The 20,701-nt window shown below is 33.3% G+C and overlaps 1 protein-coding gene across 5 annotated transcripts in view; it reads left to right on the forward strand.

The window, feature by feature from the left end:
* RELCH (RAB11 binding and LisH domain, coiled-coil and HEAT repeat containing) overlaps positions 1 to 20,701 on the forward strand; it is a 121,151-nt gene that overhangs the window by 92,296 nt on the left and 8,154 nt on the right. For 2 of the 5 annotated variants that reach the window (XM_060029172.1, XM_060029170.1), the window contains exons 23-28: positions 3,563 to 3,645; positions 4,455 to 4,518; positions 5,929 to 6,067; positions 9,784 to 9,900; positions 13,648 to 13,736; positions 18,298 to 18,368. In XM_060029172.1, coding sequence (XP_059885155.1) covers positions 3,563 to 3,645; positions 4,455 to 4,518; positions 5,929 to 6,067; positions 9,784 to 9,900; positions 13,648 to 13,736; positions 18,298 to 18,368 — 563 coding nt within the window. Of the gene's footprint in view, positions 1 to 3,562; positions 3,646 to 4,166; positions 4,250 to 4,454; positions 4,519 to 5,928; positions 6,068 to 9,783; positions 9,901 to 13,647; positions 13,737 to 18,297; positions 18,369 to 20,701 lie in introns of those variants that run through there. The other 3 variants (XM_060029173.1, XM_060029171.1, XM_060029174.1) reach the window with 2 other exon arrangements.

The raw sequence follows: 20,701 nt of genomic DNA on the forward strand, positions 1-20,701 counted from the left end.
AGTTTAGGAAAAGTATACTTATCCAAACTAAAATTGTCCTTAATACACACATGTGATTCTTAAAATATCTTAAAGCACTTATTTTCATAAGAATTAGACAATTCAATTTTTCCTGAATTTCAGAATTTTTACATAATTTAAGATAAATTGCAATCTAAAGGATAGAGCACTGACAGATTTGAAATATATACCTTCTAAAACTCTTAAATATTTAAAATAGATTTGTGGAATCTAAAGAAAATTCCATCCTTATGAGGAGGTTGAAAATCCTCTGAACATGTTATTCCCACAATTATACATATTTGATAAAAAATAACTAATCACATGTTCTTTGTCAAGATAAATTCCAAATTAAAAATTCAGTTAGATGTCTAGCATAAGTGCCTTCTGGGTATAAATAATTTTTGATTATTCAATATGCTGAAAATAATTATTACCATGAAAGAAAAAGGTTTTTCTTTAGCCTCCTCTCCCCCCCAAAAGAAAAAAGTATCCTATTTCTTTAATGTACTCACTTAATAGGATTTTATTCTAAGACCATAACAGCTATTTCTTTCTCTTAAACCATTTATTTCTAAAATGTATGTATATACTGGTGAAGCATACAATATAAATGAAAATAAAGAAAATGAAGCGTCCTCCCTTTTTACTTGTTTCTGTGGGGTTTTTTCTGCCTTATTTCTTACATGTGGTTTTTGTCTGGTTTTGGTTTCTATGTCTGCTGTCAGTGCTGGTTGGAAACTATACCTATGCTTAAGCAGTTTTCAGTGTTCTCTCAGTTGATGATGAGTTTCTGAGTCTAATCTGAGAGACTTATTTTAATGATTTTTCAAGTTCATTTATGATAAAAAAATTTTTACTGAGCATGCCAATAAAAGTCATTAGTAGGAAAAATTAAAGTTACTTTTTTGTCAGTGAGGCTTATTTTGAATAATATTGTATTAAAAGAATAATTATTTCATAAGATTTCTTTTGATACTAATACTTTATAATTTACAGTTATGCCTGCTTCCCCCACCCCCAAGATGAGTTAATTCAAAATAAAAACATAAAAAACAGGTCACTTAAAATTTTTAATTTTTTTAATGTGAGACCAGAAACTACTGAGAAGAAAGCAATAAATGGATATACCAGGAACATAATATGAGATACTTAGTGAAATTGAACACTAAATTTAGCTCTGAGTTTTCAGACAGCAGGGCAAAAAGGGGAAATCCAATCAGTCATATTATTCTCATTGTTAAATAAGAGACAATATATTCTTGATGTAACAAATTATTATTGAAATTGATTTATAAAAGAGACTTTATTATGTGACTTCCAGTGTGACATAATGGATTTCCCAAACGATGCAGAAAAGAACTTCATATAATGATTTCTTACATCAATCATAAGGAGATAAATCAGGTAACATTAAGACCACAACTCAAAGAAGGCATGGGCTTTTAAGACAAATGTGACTGAGTCCATTTTCTAGCTCTACCTCTTTTGGGCTCTAAAACCCTGGGCAAGTTATTTAACTTCTCTCAGGCTCAGTTTCTTCATCTGTTAAAACATTAATAATAATTGTACTTACCTCATCATGTTTAAAAATCAAATGATAAACTGTGTCTAAATGTGTAATAATTAATAGCTCTTAAATTTTGCTTTCCGATTTTCCAGCTTATTAAATTAAACCTAAAAACTCCAGTGCAATGAAAAATTAACTTGCCCCCGGATTATCCCTTTTTTTTTTTTTAATGCCTTTTGGCTGGCACAAGTTAGACACTTCAAGATACACTTTACTAATTCGAATCTAAGCTACCTTATTTATAAAATGATACAGAGAAGAAAGTTGTATATAATGTATTTGAACTTCTTCCCCCTATTTCTTTCTACCTGACATCTGTAATGTTTAAGGTAGTAACAGAAGTTCTTTTGTCATTTTATTCCTGCCTAAATTATCCATGGTTCTGTTGAAATAAAAATTATTTCAGAATACTGAAGTAGATTCTAAAGTGTATCAGTTGGGCTTCCCTGGTGGCGCAGTGGTTGAGAGTCTGCCTGCCGATGCAGGGGACCACGGGTTCGTGCCCCGGTCTGGGAAGATCCCACATGCCGCGGAGCGGCTAGGCCTGTGAGCCATAGCCACTGAGCCTGTGTGTCCGGAGCCTGTGCTCCGCAACGGGAGAGGCCACAACAGTGAGAGGCCTGCGTACAGCAAAAAATAAAATAAAATAAAGTGTATCAGTTGTTAAATGGTAACAGATTAGTGTAAAATTAAAAACCTCTGATAAAGGGAGCTCTGCTCTCTGATGTGCTGTGTAGGAGGAATAGTTAACCCAACACAGTGTTGCGTTTTTGTTACTAAAAATTCCACAGCATCTTCCATCTTCCATGAGGACTAGTTCCATTACAAGGTGAAGAGATTGATTAGCATTTGTGTTTACATTCTGAAATAGAGAACGTAGGATTAGGATGTTACCCTTTTCTGTTGAACTCATAAAATTCCGTAATTTTTATAAAAACAATGCGTACAGCTCAATATTGTCCTCTAGTTCTGCGATTTAGGGTTGGTTGCTAAATGAATTGTTTTTATGATGAGATTATAGCAATAGGTCTAATTGTGCTCATTGTATTTTTTTTTTATTTGAACTTTTAGAGAAATGCAAAACAAAGGACTATTTGTAAACATTAACTACTTGGACGAGACAAAAACATTTTTTAGTTAATAATTTTTTTCCAAATATATCACAAATCTTATGTCCTTGGAGTAGTCACAGTAATTCAGCTTGCATTTCTTGAATGCCTAGTCTTTGTCAGACACAATATTTAAGTATATTATGTGTAGTTAGTAGCACAGTGATCCTTTAAGGTAGATGGTAGTGTCACCATTTTCAGATGAGAAAACTGAGTTTCAAGGGATTATGTAATATATCTAAGACCACATGACCAATAAGTGGAGAGCTAGAATCTGAACCCAGGTCTGATTCCCACATGAAATAAGTACTTTCCACTAGGCTACATTATATCTCTGTACCTCAAGGAATAAAGCTACATGATGTAAAAGGTTGGGAATTTTTGTATGTGATTTTTAAATTTACTTGCATCAGAACAATCAGAAGCAATTTAGTGGTGGCTGCTAGCCATTTGAGTTTGGTTTAAAAACAGTCCAGTTTGTACCCTGTTGGTCATAACAAAATTATATCAGATTTATTTAAAGAATTTAACCATAGAACCCAGTATGTCTTTTTAGTTTCTTTAAAAGAAAAAAAAAAAAAGGTAACGCTTTCTTTTAAATTGAACATGGAAATTGCATAGACTATTTGACCAAAAGTACAAACTGTCATTGAATTGGTAACAAACAGTTTTCAGGGACTGCTAGGCTGTGTAAGCTTTATTTTTCTCCTAAGCATTCTCTGCCTTTATAAAGCACTCTAGTAGCAATATTTGCTTAGCTTCTAATTTTGGTTTTGCTTTTGTGTTTCTCTCTTTCTCTTGGTTGTTCCTTTCTTCTTCCTGTGGCATTGTGTTTGCTCTTTCCATGCATCACCTGTGAATACCCCCTGTGCTGATCAATCAGCTGTTGGTGAAGGGGGTGAATGAAACTCTGGTAGCTCAGAGGGTTGTTCCTGCTCTCATAACTCTCTCCAGTGACCCTGAAATGTAAGTGTCGTTCCTACCTTTTACATTCAGCATCCCTTTCAAAATGCGCCTGTCAAGAAATAACCATCAGCTTTTAAATTCACTGAAGACTAGATTTAGCTCTTTAAAATAATAATATTAGATTATGCTTACTTGATTTTAAACTTTACTTATACTAAACTTATACTACTATTCATGTATTTTTTTTAAGTCAACCTTCACAGTAAGCCTAATGACAAGGCCATATATTGAAAAGAATATATTAGTAGTATTTATTAGTCCTCAATAAACGTTTCCAAAACTTAAAACATGCTGATGGACTATTTCTTCCAAGCCAAGAAGGGATGCTCTCTAATCTCACTAACATGTTGTTACCAGTAAGTATAGTGGCATGAACCAGAGGCTTAACATTTTAATGTCTCGTGTGGGTGACTAAACCAAGAAAGGCCAATGAGTCTGCCTGCCCATCCTCAGTCACAGCTAACCCAGTTCTCATTCCAGTTTACCAAACCATTTTTTATTGCATGTTGACTGGTTTACAGCTGACTCTTCGAGGCATGAGTGAAGCGTTAGTTGACAAGCGGGTTGCTCCGGCCCTTGTTACCTTGTCCAGTGATCCTGAATTGTGAGTTTCACAGACTGCGACCTTAAGTTATCCTGTCTGTCTTTTTGAGCATTCTTCTTGGTCTGCTTTTTTTTAAATTTAATTTGTCATTGCTAGAGACTAATACAGTATATTTACCTTGTACTTACTTTGATATATATTTTAATAATAATCAGTTTTTCATCTCAAAGAAAGTTTCAGTTTCTTTCTTTTTTAATTTTAACAGCTCTGTCAGGATTGCCACAATTCCAGCCTTTGGCACTATTATGGAAACAGTTATTCAAAGAGAGGTAGGAAATGACTGGAATTTATTTATGTACTGTTGAGGTAATGATAACACATTACTATACATGTACCCAGTAGCATCATACCCTTCATTTTATTTCTTAGTTACTTATGGGCCAGAAGAGGATCTCAGAATTTGAAAATATGATAGCCTACCAAAAGTATATTTTCATATGCGAAGGCAATCGCTAGTCTTTCTTCTCAACTAGAAAAATTAAGTATAAGCCAACTCTCAGATGTTCTATTTTAAGTCTATCTAGATATTGCAGTTTTGAATAATCCTTCAAAGCAGATTTAGCTCCAAAGGCTTCTATTATCCAGTAGACTTCTGGATAGTCTACATAAATTCCCAATTGCCAGTTTGTACAGATTTGAAGACAGGTTTTCTCAGTTTCACGAACGGAGGCTAGAGGGTACCTATGTTCTTGTAACTGTCATTGATAATCAAGCTGCAAGTCATGTCGTAGACTGGTATCATCTTTTTGTAGCACACATCACTGTGACAACCCTCTGTCACGCCTGCTTCAGCAGATTACCAAAGTCTTCCTCCCTAAATATGTATTTTGATTCAGAAACTTGTGATTTAATTTTCAGTTTGTTAGGTTCTATCTGCAACATTAACTCTAAGACACTTCTCAAAATTAGTTATCAGAATTTTATTCTTTATTATCAAATTGGACATGTCCTTACACAATGAAAAACCCTATACATTAGAAAGTAAATTATTTGTGGGCATATCACTTAGCCACTTAAATGGAAAACAAGGTTTTCCATCTCATAGACATTTTACCAAAAAAATTATATATATATATATATATATATATATATTAAACTGTTCCGTAAAATTTTTTTGTCATATAGATTTTTTTTATAACAAAAATTAAACAACCGTGTTAGTTGTGGGAAAAAATGTTTTCCGTTTTTTCACTTACATATTTCACCGGTGGAGCAAAATAAAAAAACACATTGTTCTGCAAAGCTTGCAGTCTTGGCAGAATTTCAACATGTTCTTAAATCCCAAAATAAAAATGTCTTTTAGGGAAATATGAGTAAGATGTAAGTCATTAATGACTCATTGCTTTCAGAAGGTGAATAAGTGGGTAACTTACACTCTGATTTGTTTTAAGAATTATAGTTTAGATACAAAATCATCAAAACTCTATCTTTATCCCTAAATATTGTGGGGTCTTTTCTACAGTTTTTCAGGGAATATTTGTGTTTTTAAAAAACAAAAAATGAATTAACAAGCATAAACAAAAATTTAAGATCTTTTCTGAGGCAAAAGACTAAATAAGTACTTATTTAATTCCAAATTTTTACTATTATGTTGATATAAGTCATTTGAATCCAGTGATGCAAGCCATGTTTAGTGTGTATCCTTCTCTCAATTTGACTGTACAATATTCAATTTTAAGTTGCTGGAAAGAGTGAAAATGCAGTTGGCTTCTTTCCTGGAAGATCCTCAATATCAAGACCAGTATTCTTTGCATACAGAAATCATAAAAACATTTGGTAGAGTTGGGCCTAATGCAGAACCAAGGTTCCGAGATGAGTGTAAGTTGCATTTTTTTTTACCATTTTTCCTGAATTGTAATGTAAGAGCGAGACCATAAGCCTCACTGAGGATTTGTCATGTGTTACATGACACCTTTCTACACCTTATCTTTCACATACTGAAAGCTGAAAGTGAAACAAGTTTGTTATTGTGGATTGATTGGTATTACTATTAACTGCTATTAAATGGCTTCTTATACTATATAGTGATTGCTGTAGACATATGAAAAGTAACTCATAAATAATTTCAAGTTATTTTTAAAATAATTCTTCCTAACTGTTAATTTCAAAATACTGTGCTCATTATATTTAGAACTTATTATTTAATTCTTATTTCTAAGGAAATTTTTATGTGTTTCTAGACATGTTCTTATGAAAGATACATTTCTTCCACTTAGCATGCCATTCCACTATTTTGTTTTAAATCATGGCTTGTTGATCTGCTAAATAACCTGCATGATGATCTGCTAAAGCATTTTCTCCGGTTTCTATAGTATCACTTTTTACTTTATGACAACAATTTCTTTGGGTGTCATCAAAGCATCCAGTAATTATTACTCCAAAAGCATGACAGTTATCACTGTTATACCTTAGTCCTTTTATTTTTAGCAATTTGACATGCTCTTGGAAAGTCCGCAAGTTTGGCTTCTTATATCAGTTTGGTTTCCATACAAAATTGGATTCTCCCATAGACTAGTTATTGCATATCTAACCTGGTATTTTTAAGATAAACAACAAAAATATTGTCAGGATTTGGACTGCAGTGTCCAAAAGGTCTGTTGAGGGCATGAACACATATTGAACTACAGAAACAACCACAAGGTTATTTTTCAATGGGTAATAGTGTTGGTAGCATGAGGAGAAAATAACAGTATTTCACAATCAGTTAACAGAAAAACGTTTAGTATTTTAGTTAGCATTAGGGATAGTTCCTCATCATAGTAACGTCAGATTTACAGGTGACCCTCTACAGGTGCTTTGACTAACTTTTTTGAGGCTGTCTGTAATTGCTCTGAAGCAAGGAGAATAAGTCTTGGCTGTTGGATCAAGGAATAGGCTGAATAGGCAATGCGTCTTTGGTGGGTGCCGTGTTGTTGAGTTAATAACTGTCTAGAATATGATCTAACCTTTTTGTGTACACTCAAAAGAAAGATTTATGTATCACATAGAAAAGAGAAATATTCTTTTCATAATGGTCCCAAAATAGCAATTAAAGATTGGCTTGAGAAAAAATTGAGAATAGCAGTTTCCACTGCTTGAATAGGTGTAGTAAACCATTATTCCTGAAGCCTTCTACAACTTACTGTATACCCACAAGTTTGTCTTATACAATCTTCCTTCACATTCTGACACAACAAGACATATATTTTTTTAAGACAAAAAAATTTTTTTTCTTCTGTATTTACTACTCAGTCAGTTGGCTTCTCTTTTGCTTTAAAACTTTACCCTGTGGAATTTAGTGTCCTATATTAATAAGATTAATGGTAGATGAAGTAGAACCCATATTGACAAGGATGCTATATTGTTATCCATCTGTATTTATAGACAGTTCCTGTTAGGAATTTAGAGAAAGAACAAAGAATTGCTGGGTGGTAATGTCTTCCTTGGAGTGGCATTTTTGGATATTTTTCCCTCTTTTTCCTAGAGAATAGAAGACACTGGTTCTTCCAGTGGCCCTTTTTCTCTCCCAACTCTTAGTTATTATAGGACCTTTTGGTCCTGATTTTATCTCAGGGGCCATTTGTTTTATTCAGAACATGATACAGTTTTGTTTGTTTGTTTTCTACTTTTTTAACTTTATAAGTCTCTCTGAAAATGTTCAGTCATACCTTGGAGATTTTCTAACATGGCAGCTTTACATTTCAGATCAGTTTTTTTCAAAGTTCCTTATTTTAGATCTAAGCCCATTTACAAAAAGAGAGGACAAGATTCCCTTCACTTTTGCTATTGGATCTACCCCAGAATATTTTTTAAAAGTTTACAAAAATCTATTTTTATAAAGTTTCCTATTGATTTATCTTTATTTTGTTCGCACTTTTGAATCTTTGTCCAATCTGCCCTTAAGTGAAAGGCTTCAGAAGTGGCCTTATGTTGTGTATTTCCTGTTTTCCTTGCCCACCGAAGGTCAGTTGTAGAATTACTCACATCTAGGTTATTAAATCTTTTAACCATTTATCTCCATCTGAGGGGTTAACAATTAAATGAATTAATTGGTACAGATGTGGTAGCCCAGGACAATACATATATAATGAAATGTTGAATTCTTTAGTAAACTTCTATCTTCTGAGATTTAGGAATATCCTTAATTGTAGCCTTTAACTGTCTGTAGACTACAGTTTAAAGTAACTTGTATAGGTTTGTTTTCTAGTTAAGCAGTTTTAAGGGATCTTGTATAGTGTGGTTGTTGAGTTTCTGAGAAAAACACTGAGGAAAGGATTGCTTGTGTAGGAAATCAGGGAATGAGCGGAATGAATAGAAGCCACGTGTTTATAGATAAAGTAGTGCAAGGAAGGTCAGTTTCAAAATGTTTGGGCAGAAATGAAATAGAGAATCTTTGTCTCAGAGCCACCATTTTGTTGAGGCCTCAGCATGCCAGTTAATGAATCGGAGTTTCAGTGAATTCATTGAGAATTCAATGAATATTTGGAGTTTTTTGTCTTCTTATTTTTTCTAGAGCACCTCTGAAGTATGTTGTTATTAATTTTGATAAGTCAAAAAGTCCCCTAAAGATGGCCATTGTTATCCTAAGTTTGTGTGGGGTTTTTTACCGTTTACTAAGGTGCATAAAAGTTGTAATTATAGTAGTGGTTTATTGAGGAAGCAGGAGATTTTTCTAGAAGGAGATTGTGGCTTTAACATATACAAGCTTAAGGTAGACATGAATGAAGTCACTACAGTTGGTCAGAAGTATGTGCTTATGAACCATGCTTTGGGTCCCCCAACCAAGCAGGGACTAGAATGGGACCATGTGATCAACAATTTGATAATCACTTACCCTGAAGCCATTTCTGCAAGGGACCCTGGTTTTAGTGGGAAATGGTATTTAAAGAACACAATCTTAGGCAGTAGGAGTGCTCAGTGCTACTGAAATGGTTACTGTTTCTTGGACCACCACTTTAATTTTAGCAATGTGTTGTCTGTATTTTTGAAATTTTACACTATTCATTGAGATATAAGATATTGAGCCCATTAGGTGACTTGAAAACTCAACCACCAGTGCTATTTGACACTGGTCTTTGCTAAGAACTTGAGAAACTAAAGCTAATAATAGTTTCATGAAGTAGTGAAATAATTTGATATTGAAAATGAATCAGTATACTGTATTTATCTTTTTAATAGCAACAGTAATACAAGATTTATATAAACTTATTTATAAAGCTGATAATAACACAAGAGGTAGGTTGTTTACATTTGTTTATTTGGCTTTCATTTTTCAAATTGGGAAACTGAATTGCAGTGAAGCCAAATGACCTGTATACATCATCATAATTAGGTTATAATGGCATGCTATAATCTATTTCTCCCAAATTCTAGATCACTATTATTCTGAAAAACATGCTTTCTTCCCTAGGACGAAAAAGCAAGTATGGGATGTGGGTAATCTTTCGAAATCATCCAGAATTAAAATAAAATTTTATAAAATAAAATGAAAAAAATTTTTTTAATGTATAAACATGTTTTAGATTAAAATTAATAATTTCTTTTTCTTTTTTCAGTTGTTATACCACATTTGCATAAGTTAGCCTTGGTGAACAACTTACAAATCGTGGATTCTAAAAGACTGGATATTGCTACCCATCTTTTTGAAGCCTACAGTGCACTTTCCTGTTGTTGTATCCTTGCTTTATTAATGTATTTCTATATTTAATAATCAGTCTTACAGTGAACCTCAGTTGTTAAAGATTGAGAAGTAGAATTTTTTTCTTCAACTTAACTAAGAAGTAATTAAGTAGAAGATTAAAAATTTGAGTTGACTTGCCCCATAAGATGGCTCCTTATTCTAGCCATCTCATAATTTTAAAAGATAACTTTAAGTCTTCTGTGTTTATATGTTCCATAGTTTTGAAAACATTGACTAAAATTGTATGTATGTTAATCAGCTATATAACTAAGCAAGCAATGAGTTATAACTGAGGCTTCTGTTAATCAAAAGGAATCCTTGTATGTGTCCTGGCATTCATTTTAAATGAATGTTTAACAGTCTTTATGATCCTGTGAATATCTCTTGGAGAGATATCACTCATTGAAAAAAATACAGGGACACCATGGTTAATCATTTGCAGTGATGGTGGAACTGGAGGAAAGCTCAGAGATCATCTAACCCATGTCAACCACTACATTTTATAAATGACTAAACTAAAACTTAAAGGCATTAGTGACTTCTGTTTTTTATAATTAAAAGCAAAACTGTGACTAGAACGGTGAACTTTAGCTATCCTGTTAAATGTTCTCTTTAATATCCTTGGCCTAGTAAAATAAAAGTAAGAAGGAAGTAAAGATAAATATGGGCAGAATAAACTCTAGCTTTTAGGCTCTCCCATTAAAAGCCAGAATATTTCAAGAAAGGAGGAAATAAGAGATTGAAAAATGAGTGAACGACTGAACACTTGAATATAACCGTAAAAATATGTGCTAGACAACATAATCAGAGAATTATGATTTTGACAGAAAAAAAAATGATGGTAGAGAAAGAAATGCAGAGCTGTCTGTTAAGGAGCTACTGGTCCTTTTAGAAATGTTAAAACTTGAAGTTCGATGTGTGGTTGAGAGCATTTCATTTTGGGACTCTGCTACAAATTGCCTATTCATGTGGCTGATATAAGCCACTTTCTTATACTATAGATCATAAAGTGGGCAGAGATACCATATTTTGATAATTTTGCCTCTACTAACCATATACCTTCTATAAGTTTAATTCCACTAAAAGCAGAACTTACTATCATTCCTGATTTATCTTGTTGGCATTTTCAACTTAGAGAAGATAGAGGAAGCAAAAAGAGGAAGTGATAATTCTGAATTAGCAAGAAAGGACTCTTTAGTAATGGAGAAGTGACAGAACCCTTACAAGAAAGTAATAATGGCATGTCAGAGTTTGGCATGTCAAAGAAAGAAAACATTGATACGCTTATACCTATTCCCTAAACTTTGCGAAAGTAAATGTTTACAAACTTAAGTGAAGAGTTGTGTGTAATCTTATATAGCAGAGTTTCTAAAGAAATATGCCTCAAGGAAAATGAGAAAGTCAAAAGATTAAAAATTTTAGCTCTGTTAACCTAATTTTCAAATGGACTAAGCAGTGGTTTCTGAAGAGCATAGAAGTCTGTATAGAAGGAATATTATTGTGTATTTAGGTATGTACAGAATATTACTAGAGAAAATACAGTAGAAAGTCTTTATAACAGCACAGTAAGGGGAAGAACCATCTTAACAATAGACCCTGTTCAAGTACTAAAAGCGTTAGTTCTCCGTGAGTCAGAACTTGTACTTGTGTCAACAGGGTGGTTATGGCCACTAATAAAATCACATTGTCCATATCTGTTCTGCTGTTCTATTGAATTACGAGCTGATAGAACACAAGAGTATTCCTTTCAGCACGACATCGTGTTTCAATAGGGACATAGGAAATCTATATAATTTAACATTTGGCATGGTATTAAGTCAAGAAATCATGTTTAAGAAAAATTTGAAGGAATTTAGAAATGTTTAACCTGGAAAAGAAATGGTTTAGGGATGAAAAGATAATTTGAGAATTATTTTAAAGGTTGTTATATAGAAAAAAGGTTAGGCACGCTTGTGTAACTAAAATGCAGAGCAAACACTAACAAGCAGAGGTCATGGAGAGGCCTATTGTGTTTATAAGAAAAACTTTCAAATTGAGCTCTCTAAAAATGCAGAGATCTGTCTTACAAAACTGAATGTCCTGTCATTGTTAGCAGTCAGAGGCTTTATGACCACCATTCACAGATGAGGTAGAGGTGATTCCTAACGTCAGATAGGACTAAATGATCTCTAAGTTTCCATCCCCTAAGAAAGATTGTGGGGTTCCATGGGGGAAAAGGACCAAACAGTGGGTAGAGAGAGAGGAGAAGGAAAGTGTCTTCCCTCTTACCACCAAGTAAGGCCATTTTCAGTTTCTCAATCCATGCCCAGATTTCTCTAGATCAGAGACCTTTCTCTAATCCAAAGTTCACTCACAGATATATCTAGGTGATACTTTTCCTATACCCAGAAAATAAAACTACATAGCCATTAGGTTGTAGAATTTTGTATATCTATAGGGATTTGGTTCAACCAAATGATGTCTATATTTTTATAACTACCTATTTATAAGTCACTCAATTATAGGAGTTTTATTTACAACTAGTGTTTATTTATAACTATATTTTTAAGGCAGTAGTTATATGGATTTTTTTTTACTTAATATAATTTATTATTTTTTTCAGAAAGACTAACTCATCTTCATAAAGGAACTCATTTACTGGCATTTTTTACTTTAATATGGTATAATATTAAATAAGAAATATTTTTAGATGGCTCACAACTATAATAGGTGAGAATGTGTCAGAAGCAATGTGAATAAACAAGGTGAATTGTTTGAGAAATGCATCTGCTTTCCTGACTCCTTTCAATGTCATATAATCAACTAAAACTCATATGGCTAGGAAATATAAGTAGTACTAAACTTATTACAGCAAAAGCTCTCTTGCCCAATTCAGTGAGGACCAGTGTGGGTCAGTTTAACAGAATGGTTAGAATAAGAAATCAGGAAAATGGTATATACCTAAAAGAACTTCTTTTAACTTAAACACATAAATGTCATTTCTTTTACCAAGCTTTTGATGTAGGACTGAGGCATTTCTTTTGTGTGTCTGCTGATTAGAATTAAACATCAGCTTTCTTAGGTGAACCACATTCGTAATATAATTGTCTATGAATTTTAGCTTAAGTTTCTTTAAAGAGAATCCAGAAACATTTCTGATACTGGGTACTGAATTTTTCTAGATTTTTATATTTTTCTTTATATTTAAATATGTATATATTTACAGTTGTCATATATATAATTAAGCAGCAATTTTTAAAATATCTTTATTGGAGTATAATTGCTTTACAATGTTGTGTTAGTTTCTGCTGTTTAACAAAGTGAATCAGCTATATGTATCCAAGCAGCAGTGTTTTAAGCAACTGGCCTTTATCAATTTTTTCTGAAACTTTCAACTTAGTTGTCATGGAAACATTAATTTTTTTACTTTTCATACTCATTTAAACATCCAATTAAATTTCATGATTTAATTTTCACCCTTATTATTTCATAACGTTTACATACCATGTAATTAAATTACGCGCTGTTACAATAATCAATGCCACTGACATAAGGAGATTTGTGGGAATAAACACAGTTGCCTCTTGACAAGTGACTAACTCAACAAATACAGATCGTGCTTGACAGAAGCCTGTTTGCTCTAAGTGATCAGCATGCCATAGGCAGCATTTAAGAGATCTGCTTCTTCTATATTCTTCTGTTGTTCTGTTGGACATACCAGTTTGTTTTTTTTTAATCTCCTTAACTACCTCATCTCAAGTCATTTCAGAGGATTTAATGGTTAATCACTTCTTACCTGGTCTCAGATGTTTACGAATTGACATGGAACATCTTTCTCCAGAGCATGAGGTAAGCTACTATCATGATTAAGCCACTGTGATTATCAGTGCCATGTTCATGTGTTTTAATATCTCCTATATAGACTTTGATTCTTCTCCATATGAGGTGTGATTATGATATGCTGTGCCTAATTTTTTAAAGTCTAGTTCAGCATCATTTTATGTATTTATTTACTAGCTATGAGATCTTAAGACACTCCTTCAACATCTTTGAGATTCTGTTTAATTCTCTAAAGTAGGAATAACGTACTGTCCTTCACTGAATATAGTTAGAATTTAGTAAGAGTGTATGTGAAATGCTTTTTATCTGTAAAATGCTGTACAGTATTATCTCTGACCATTAACTTTCTTAGAAGCAAAGTTTCTATTTTCTCTCTCCATTTCCTCATAACTCTTTTCATTCTATTTGTCTTCCTGTATTCTCCAAAACCCTGTTTGTCATTTATTTCCTATTCTATATCTTCAGCCTGTTTTTCTAGCAGCTTTTCTTTAAACTATTATTGTGTTTGACTCTTCTCTCCTAAACAAATCAAAACAAAAACAAAATCTTCCCTTCATCCCTCCCTCATATCTCTTTTTCCTCCCAGCAGTTTACACCCCCTCTCTCAACTTTCACACTGTCTGTTGGTACGTCGTATTCATTACCATCACAGTAATCCAACAAATCTTCTGTCTCTACGATCACTACTGATCAAAGTGCTGCACCGAAAGGACACTTTTCAGACCTGATAGGAGCATGCAGGAGTATGTAGCCTTTTCATCCATATCTTTGTCAACACTTGGTATTCTTAGACTTTTTAAATTCAGTAGATATAAAGTGGTATATCATTATGGTTTTCATTTGCATTTCCCTGATTATTGTCAAACTTGAGAATTATTTGTATGTTCACTAACATCAAAGCCTTTTTAGGTTTTTTGCCCATTTTTCCCACTTTGGGTTGTCTTTTTTCCTATTATTTCCTTGAAGTTTGTTATATAATTGGAATATCAGTATTCAGTCAGTTTTGTGTTTTATGAATATCTGTTTCCAATTTTTGGCCCATTTGAACACTGATTTTTAATTTTTTAATAGATTGATTGATCAGTTCCATGACATGATCTCCTATACTTTCTTCTTAAAATGTTTAAAGTTGTATTTTCACAATAAAATTCTTAATCCATCTAAAATTAGTTTTTACGTATGATGTGAGGTAGTGCTTAAGTTACATTTTTTTCTATATGGATAACCAGTTGTCCCATTATTGTTTATTGAACAGTACATCATGTCTATACTGATTGGCAGTGCCACCTCTATCATAGATGATGTTTCCTTGTATGCATGTGTCTGTTATTAGGGAACATTCTTTTCCACTGGTCTCTTTCTCAATTATTGTAACATTGATACCCTGTCTTCATTACGGTTGCCTTGTTAAAAAGTCCTAAAATCTAATAGGGCAAGTCCAGCACCCTGTCCTTTTTTAGAACTGTTCATGACCCTTAGCATTTTTATGTAAATTTTAGGATTATTTTATGAGACTCCAAGAAAGATCTCATTGAGATTCTGATTGAAATTGAGTTGATTCTATAAATTAATTGGGAGAGACATCAACTTCATGATTTTGAGTCTTCCTATCCAGAATATACTATATCTTATGTTTATTTAGATCTCCTTTAATGTCTTTTAATAAAGTTTTATAACTTTGTTTGAAAAAACTGTCACTTTATATCTATAATGTTACAATGCTACCTTTTTTAGGATTATATGGTTTTTAACCCTTTCTTGCTGATGTATAGAAATAATATAACTTTTGTATGTTGAACTTATGTCTGACCAACCTGAGAAACTTTATTATTAGTTCTAATAACAAAATGTCACTGGATTTTTTATAAGTTTCAAGTGTAGAAAAGTCACCTGTAAATAATAGATTCTTGTGTAATACTTTTATTTTTTTCCCTTTTCCTTACTGTAGGATCTATTATATTGCTACCCCTCTTTTACTTCTGATATCAATTTGTTTCTTGCTTTCTTTTTAAAATACTTTTGATAGGGGTTTATCAATTTTATTAACCTTTTCAAATATTGAACTTTTGGCTGTGTTGACTTTTCTCTATGTGTTAGTTTCATTGATTTCTATTTTCATCTTTATTTCCTTCTGCTTTCTTTAGATTTGATTTTTTTTTCTGTTTTTCTAACTCCTTAAGGAGGAGACTTAGATTATTTACTTGTTAACTTTTCTTCTTTTCCGATACATAAATTTAAGGCTCTAAGCGCTCCTTTAGCCACATCCCTTTTACTGCATTGTAGCTTTGTTATCATTTAGTTCAAAGTAGATTCTCATTTCCATTATATTTTTATTGATCCATGGATTTTTTTTCATAAGGTAAAGGTAGTTAATTTTATGAGTCAGCTCTCTTATATTTGTATTAGTTTTTTGTATTCTGCTTGTTCTATCAGCTATTGAAAGACATGTTAAAATTATGATTGTGAGTTGCGTCTTTCTCCTTTCAGTTTTCTCAATTTTTGCTTTGTATATTTTATAGATTCCCTTTATCAGCCTGAGGAAGTTCACTTTTTTTGCTAGTTGCTTGAGTATTTTTATCATGAAAGGGTGTTGAATATTGTCAAATGTTTTTTTCTGTGTCAGTTGAGATGATTACATGGTTGTGTTTTTTATTCTCTTACAATGTTTTATATTAATGGATTTTTACATGTTAAAGCAACCTTTGCACTACTGCAATAAATCCCACTTGGTTATGGTATATAATTCCTTTTATATGAAGGTAGATTCAGTTTACTAGTATTCTGTTCAGGATTTTTGCATCGAAAATGAAGACTACTTGTAGAATAGAACAAATAAGAAGCCTTATTTTCACTACCTTCCATTAGTGTAGGGTGGGACTGAAAATAGGGGGAGGGTTAAAAGTTTTTGAAAGTATCAGACTCCCAGATTCCCTTTTGAACCTTGGTGGAAGACTGGAGCTTTCCTTCCTAGACTTGAGATATCAGGCCTAGCTGAGAGCAGGAATAGGTGCTATAATGAAAGGAGGGAAATTAAGTCAAAGGTATAGTTAGTCACTAGAAACCTCATTACCTTTCTCCTTCTTAGCTCCAGGAATGGGGTGGCAGCCAGAATTATATTTGCAGGGAAAAAAAGATTGGCAGAAAGTTTGTGCCAGAGTCACCTTAAAGTGAATTTACTCATGCATGAAGAGATTCTAATCAACGTTTTAGTACCTCAGTCTTTAGTGGATATCCCAAGATCACCAACCATTTGAAAAAAGCCTCTGACATCAAAGACAGAGATGAAAATATACACACAAGAAAAAGGATGCTGGAGGGAACGGACAATACAGGGAGCAGAAGAGAAAGTACAAAAACTCTCCCAAAAAAACACTGATGCAAAAGAAAAGAGCCAAACAAACGAAATCTGTAATGTGACAGATGAGAGAGCGGGAAAACATTACAAAATCAAAAGTCTTTACCATAATCTGCAAGGCACTAGAGGACCCAGCTCCTCCCTCCTGACCTCCCGGGCCTCACCTTCTGCCTTCCCCCTTGCTCACTCTGCACCCACCACTCTGGCTTCCAGGCTTAGAATACAATAGACATACTCCCACCTGGAGTCTTTGCTCAGCCTCTAACCAGAGTCTCACACACTTACTCCTCATGTCCCTCAGGTTCTTGCTTAAATATCATCCTCTCCATGAAACCTGCTTAGAACACCTCCATGTAAATGGTAATATTCTTCACTTTGGCCTTCTATACCCCTTATCTCACTCAGTGTTCTTTCCAAAGCCCTTATCACTTTGTAATATACTATATGATTTACTTATTTTTTGTGTTTGTTGTCTATAACAAAGGAACATAAGCTCTCCACAAGGAGGGAATGTTGTCTATTTGCTGCATCCTCTGTGTCTAAAAACATACCTAGCACATAGAGGGTGACAATAAGTTTGTTGTCTAGTGACCTCCATGCACAAATATGGGCCAAGAAAATTCAGGAGGGCCATTTGGTTTCTGGTGTGGGTGCCAGCACTTGGGGCAGTAGCTTCCATCCCTCCACCCTTTCCATTATTCACTCAGTCTCCCCGCAAGAGTGATAGCAACTCTTAGACACCCATTGTCTCCCCAGTTTTAGTGACCACAGACCTATATCTGGTCTCTGCCCTAGACTTTAAAATAGAGCATCTTGCTTTTAGCAACCTGGAAAAAGCAAGGGACAAGGGACAGAACAGCTTTTACTGGGAAAATATGTCTGACCATGGTATGTGTATTTTTTAAATGTATGTAAATTTTACTTTTAACATTAGATAGTGGGGAAAGCTAAGGGAGAATGGAATCAGACTCAGAAGGAAGGTTAGTGAAAATCAAAGTGAATTATTAAGTTATACGATTGAGATCTTTTAAAGCTATTTCGGTACCTAGTCTAGCAATCCAATGTGAATTCCTTTAACTAAGTAACTGCCAAAATTTTCAATTTTTAGTTAACATATTAGCTTATGGGAATATTAAAAATTCAATTAAAAACTTTAAACCGTAGCATTTTACTATGTTAACAGTATTTCTCTAAAGTCATTTTTTTTTAAATCAGGTTATTTTAACTTCCATGATAAAAGAATGTGAACAAAAAGTAGAGAACAAGACCGTCCAAGAGCCTCAAGGGTAAGACATTAATTCTTTTTTTAAGGCTTTAGTTAACCTTAATTTCTCTATATAAATTTTCTTTAGGTGGGTGTAGTGTTTTATATTGTGTTATTTTGTAGTCATTAATTTGGAAGATAAGAAAATCCTTTAAAACAGCAGTTCTCTAATGCTAATCCATAAACCATCTGGGAAATATAAAATTCAGATCTCTATCTCATTCTCTGTGACCTCAGCATTCTGAGTCAGCCTAGGGATCTGTATATTTAAAAGCTTCCAACAAAAACACTAATTTGAAAAGATGTATGCACCCCAATGTTCATAGCAGCCAGCATTATTTATAATTGCCAAGGTATGGAAGCAACCTAAGTGTCCATCAGCAGATGAATGGATAAAGAAGACGTGGTGTGTGTGTGTGTGTGTGTGCGTGCGCGCGCGCATGTGTGTATATATATATATATATATACACATATATATGTATATATGTATATATATACATATATATGTATATATATATACATGCGCACACACACACACATACATGCATACAGTAGAATACTACTCAGCCATAAAAAAGAATGAAATTTTGCGATATGCAACAACATGGATGGACTTGGAGGGTATTATGCTAAACAAAATAAGTCAGAGAAAGACAAATGCTGTATGATATCACTTATATGAAGAATCTAAAAAATACAACAAACTAGTGAATATAACAAAAAAGAAATAGACTCATAGACATAGAGAACAAACTAGTGGTTACCAGTGGGGAGAGGGAAGGAGGGAGGGGCAATATAGGAGTAGAGGATTAAGAGGTACAAAGTATTATGTATAAAATAAACTACAAGGATATATTGTACAACACAGGGAATATAGCCAATATTTTATAATAACTATAAATGGAGTATAACCTTTAAAAATTATGAATCATTATATTATAAACCTGTAACTTATATAAGATTGTATATCAGTTATACTTCAGTAAAATATAAAAATAAAATAAATACAAGCTTCCAAACAGATTCTGATAGGTAGCTGGTTTGGGAATCACTGGTGAACGTAGTTTGTAGAAATTTATGAGAGGAGTTGTAAGATTTAACTTGATTGACTGCATAAAGGATTGTCAACTTGTGAATGTTCTAGTCCCATGCTTCTAACCAAACTAATTAGAATTCAAAGATTCAGTGAAATTAAAATATGAACATAGATGTGAAAGAATAAAGTTGGGCATTTCAGGACAGGAAGTAATTTACAAGTAGTCTGTGTGTACTCTAACTCTTTCTGAAGTAACCTTGACCAGTTGATCTTAAATGGACTCTGTTAGGCATGAAAAGCTCAACGGTGTTTCCTTTATAAAACTGACTACCAGGAATAAGTGTTTCATCTTGTCAGGCTAGGTACACAGAAACACACTCCTCCACACCCACAACCCCAACACACACACACACACACACACACACACACACACACACAGTCTTTTGCCTTTTACTATGAGTCAGAACTCTTGCTTTAGTCTCCTAGAATGGTGGGAGCTCTTCTATCATTTTAGCCATGGAAAGTTATAAAACAATAGACATACTTTGATAGGTTTCTATTCTGAACACAAAATCCATAAAGTTAACATTAAAGCAAATAATTCTGTTCATTTGTTGTACATTAAATATTAAAATTATTTGGTGCCTTATTAGTTTAAGATGTAAAAGGTTTTAGACCAAAACTGAGAAAAATTATATGTGAAATACATTCTAAATGAAATTTCATGAATTATCATGCAGGAATTTTACAAGAAAGAAATCTCTTTGTAACTTTCTAAGATTGCTTTGGTTACATGACCTTCCTTTTTAAGAAAAAAAAAAGTTCACATTTATAATCATATTTTCCCATGTTATTCAAATCCTCTATATTATCATTTATTTTTTAACTTCTTTTAAAATTTATTTTTTTATACAGCAGGTCCTTATTAGTCATCCATTTTATACATATCAGTGTATACATGTCAATCCCAATATCCCAATTCATCACACCACCACCCACACGTGCCTCTGCTTTCCCCCCTTGGTGTCCATATATTTGTTCTCTACTCTGTGTCTCAATTTCTGCCCTGCAAACCGGTTCATCTGTACCATTTTTCTAGATTCCACATATATGTGTTAATATACGGTATTTGTTTTTTTCTTTCTGACTTATTTCACTCTGTAGGACAGTCTCTAGATCCATCCACATCTCTACAAATGACCCAATTTCATTCCTTTTTATGGCTGAATAATACTCCATTGTATATATGTACCACATCTTCTTTATCCATTCATCTGTCGATGGACACTTAGGTTGCTTCCATGTCCTGGCTATTGTAA

This window comes from Delphinus delphis, chromosome 13, assembly GCF_949987515.2.
Source record: "Delphinus delphis chromosome 13, mDelDel1.2, whole genome shotgun sequence".
Taxonomy (NCBI): domain Eukaryota; kingdom Metazoa; phylum Chordata; class Mammalia; order Artiodactyla; family Delphinidae; genus Delphinus; species Delphinus delphis.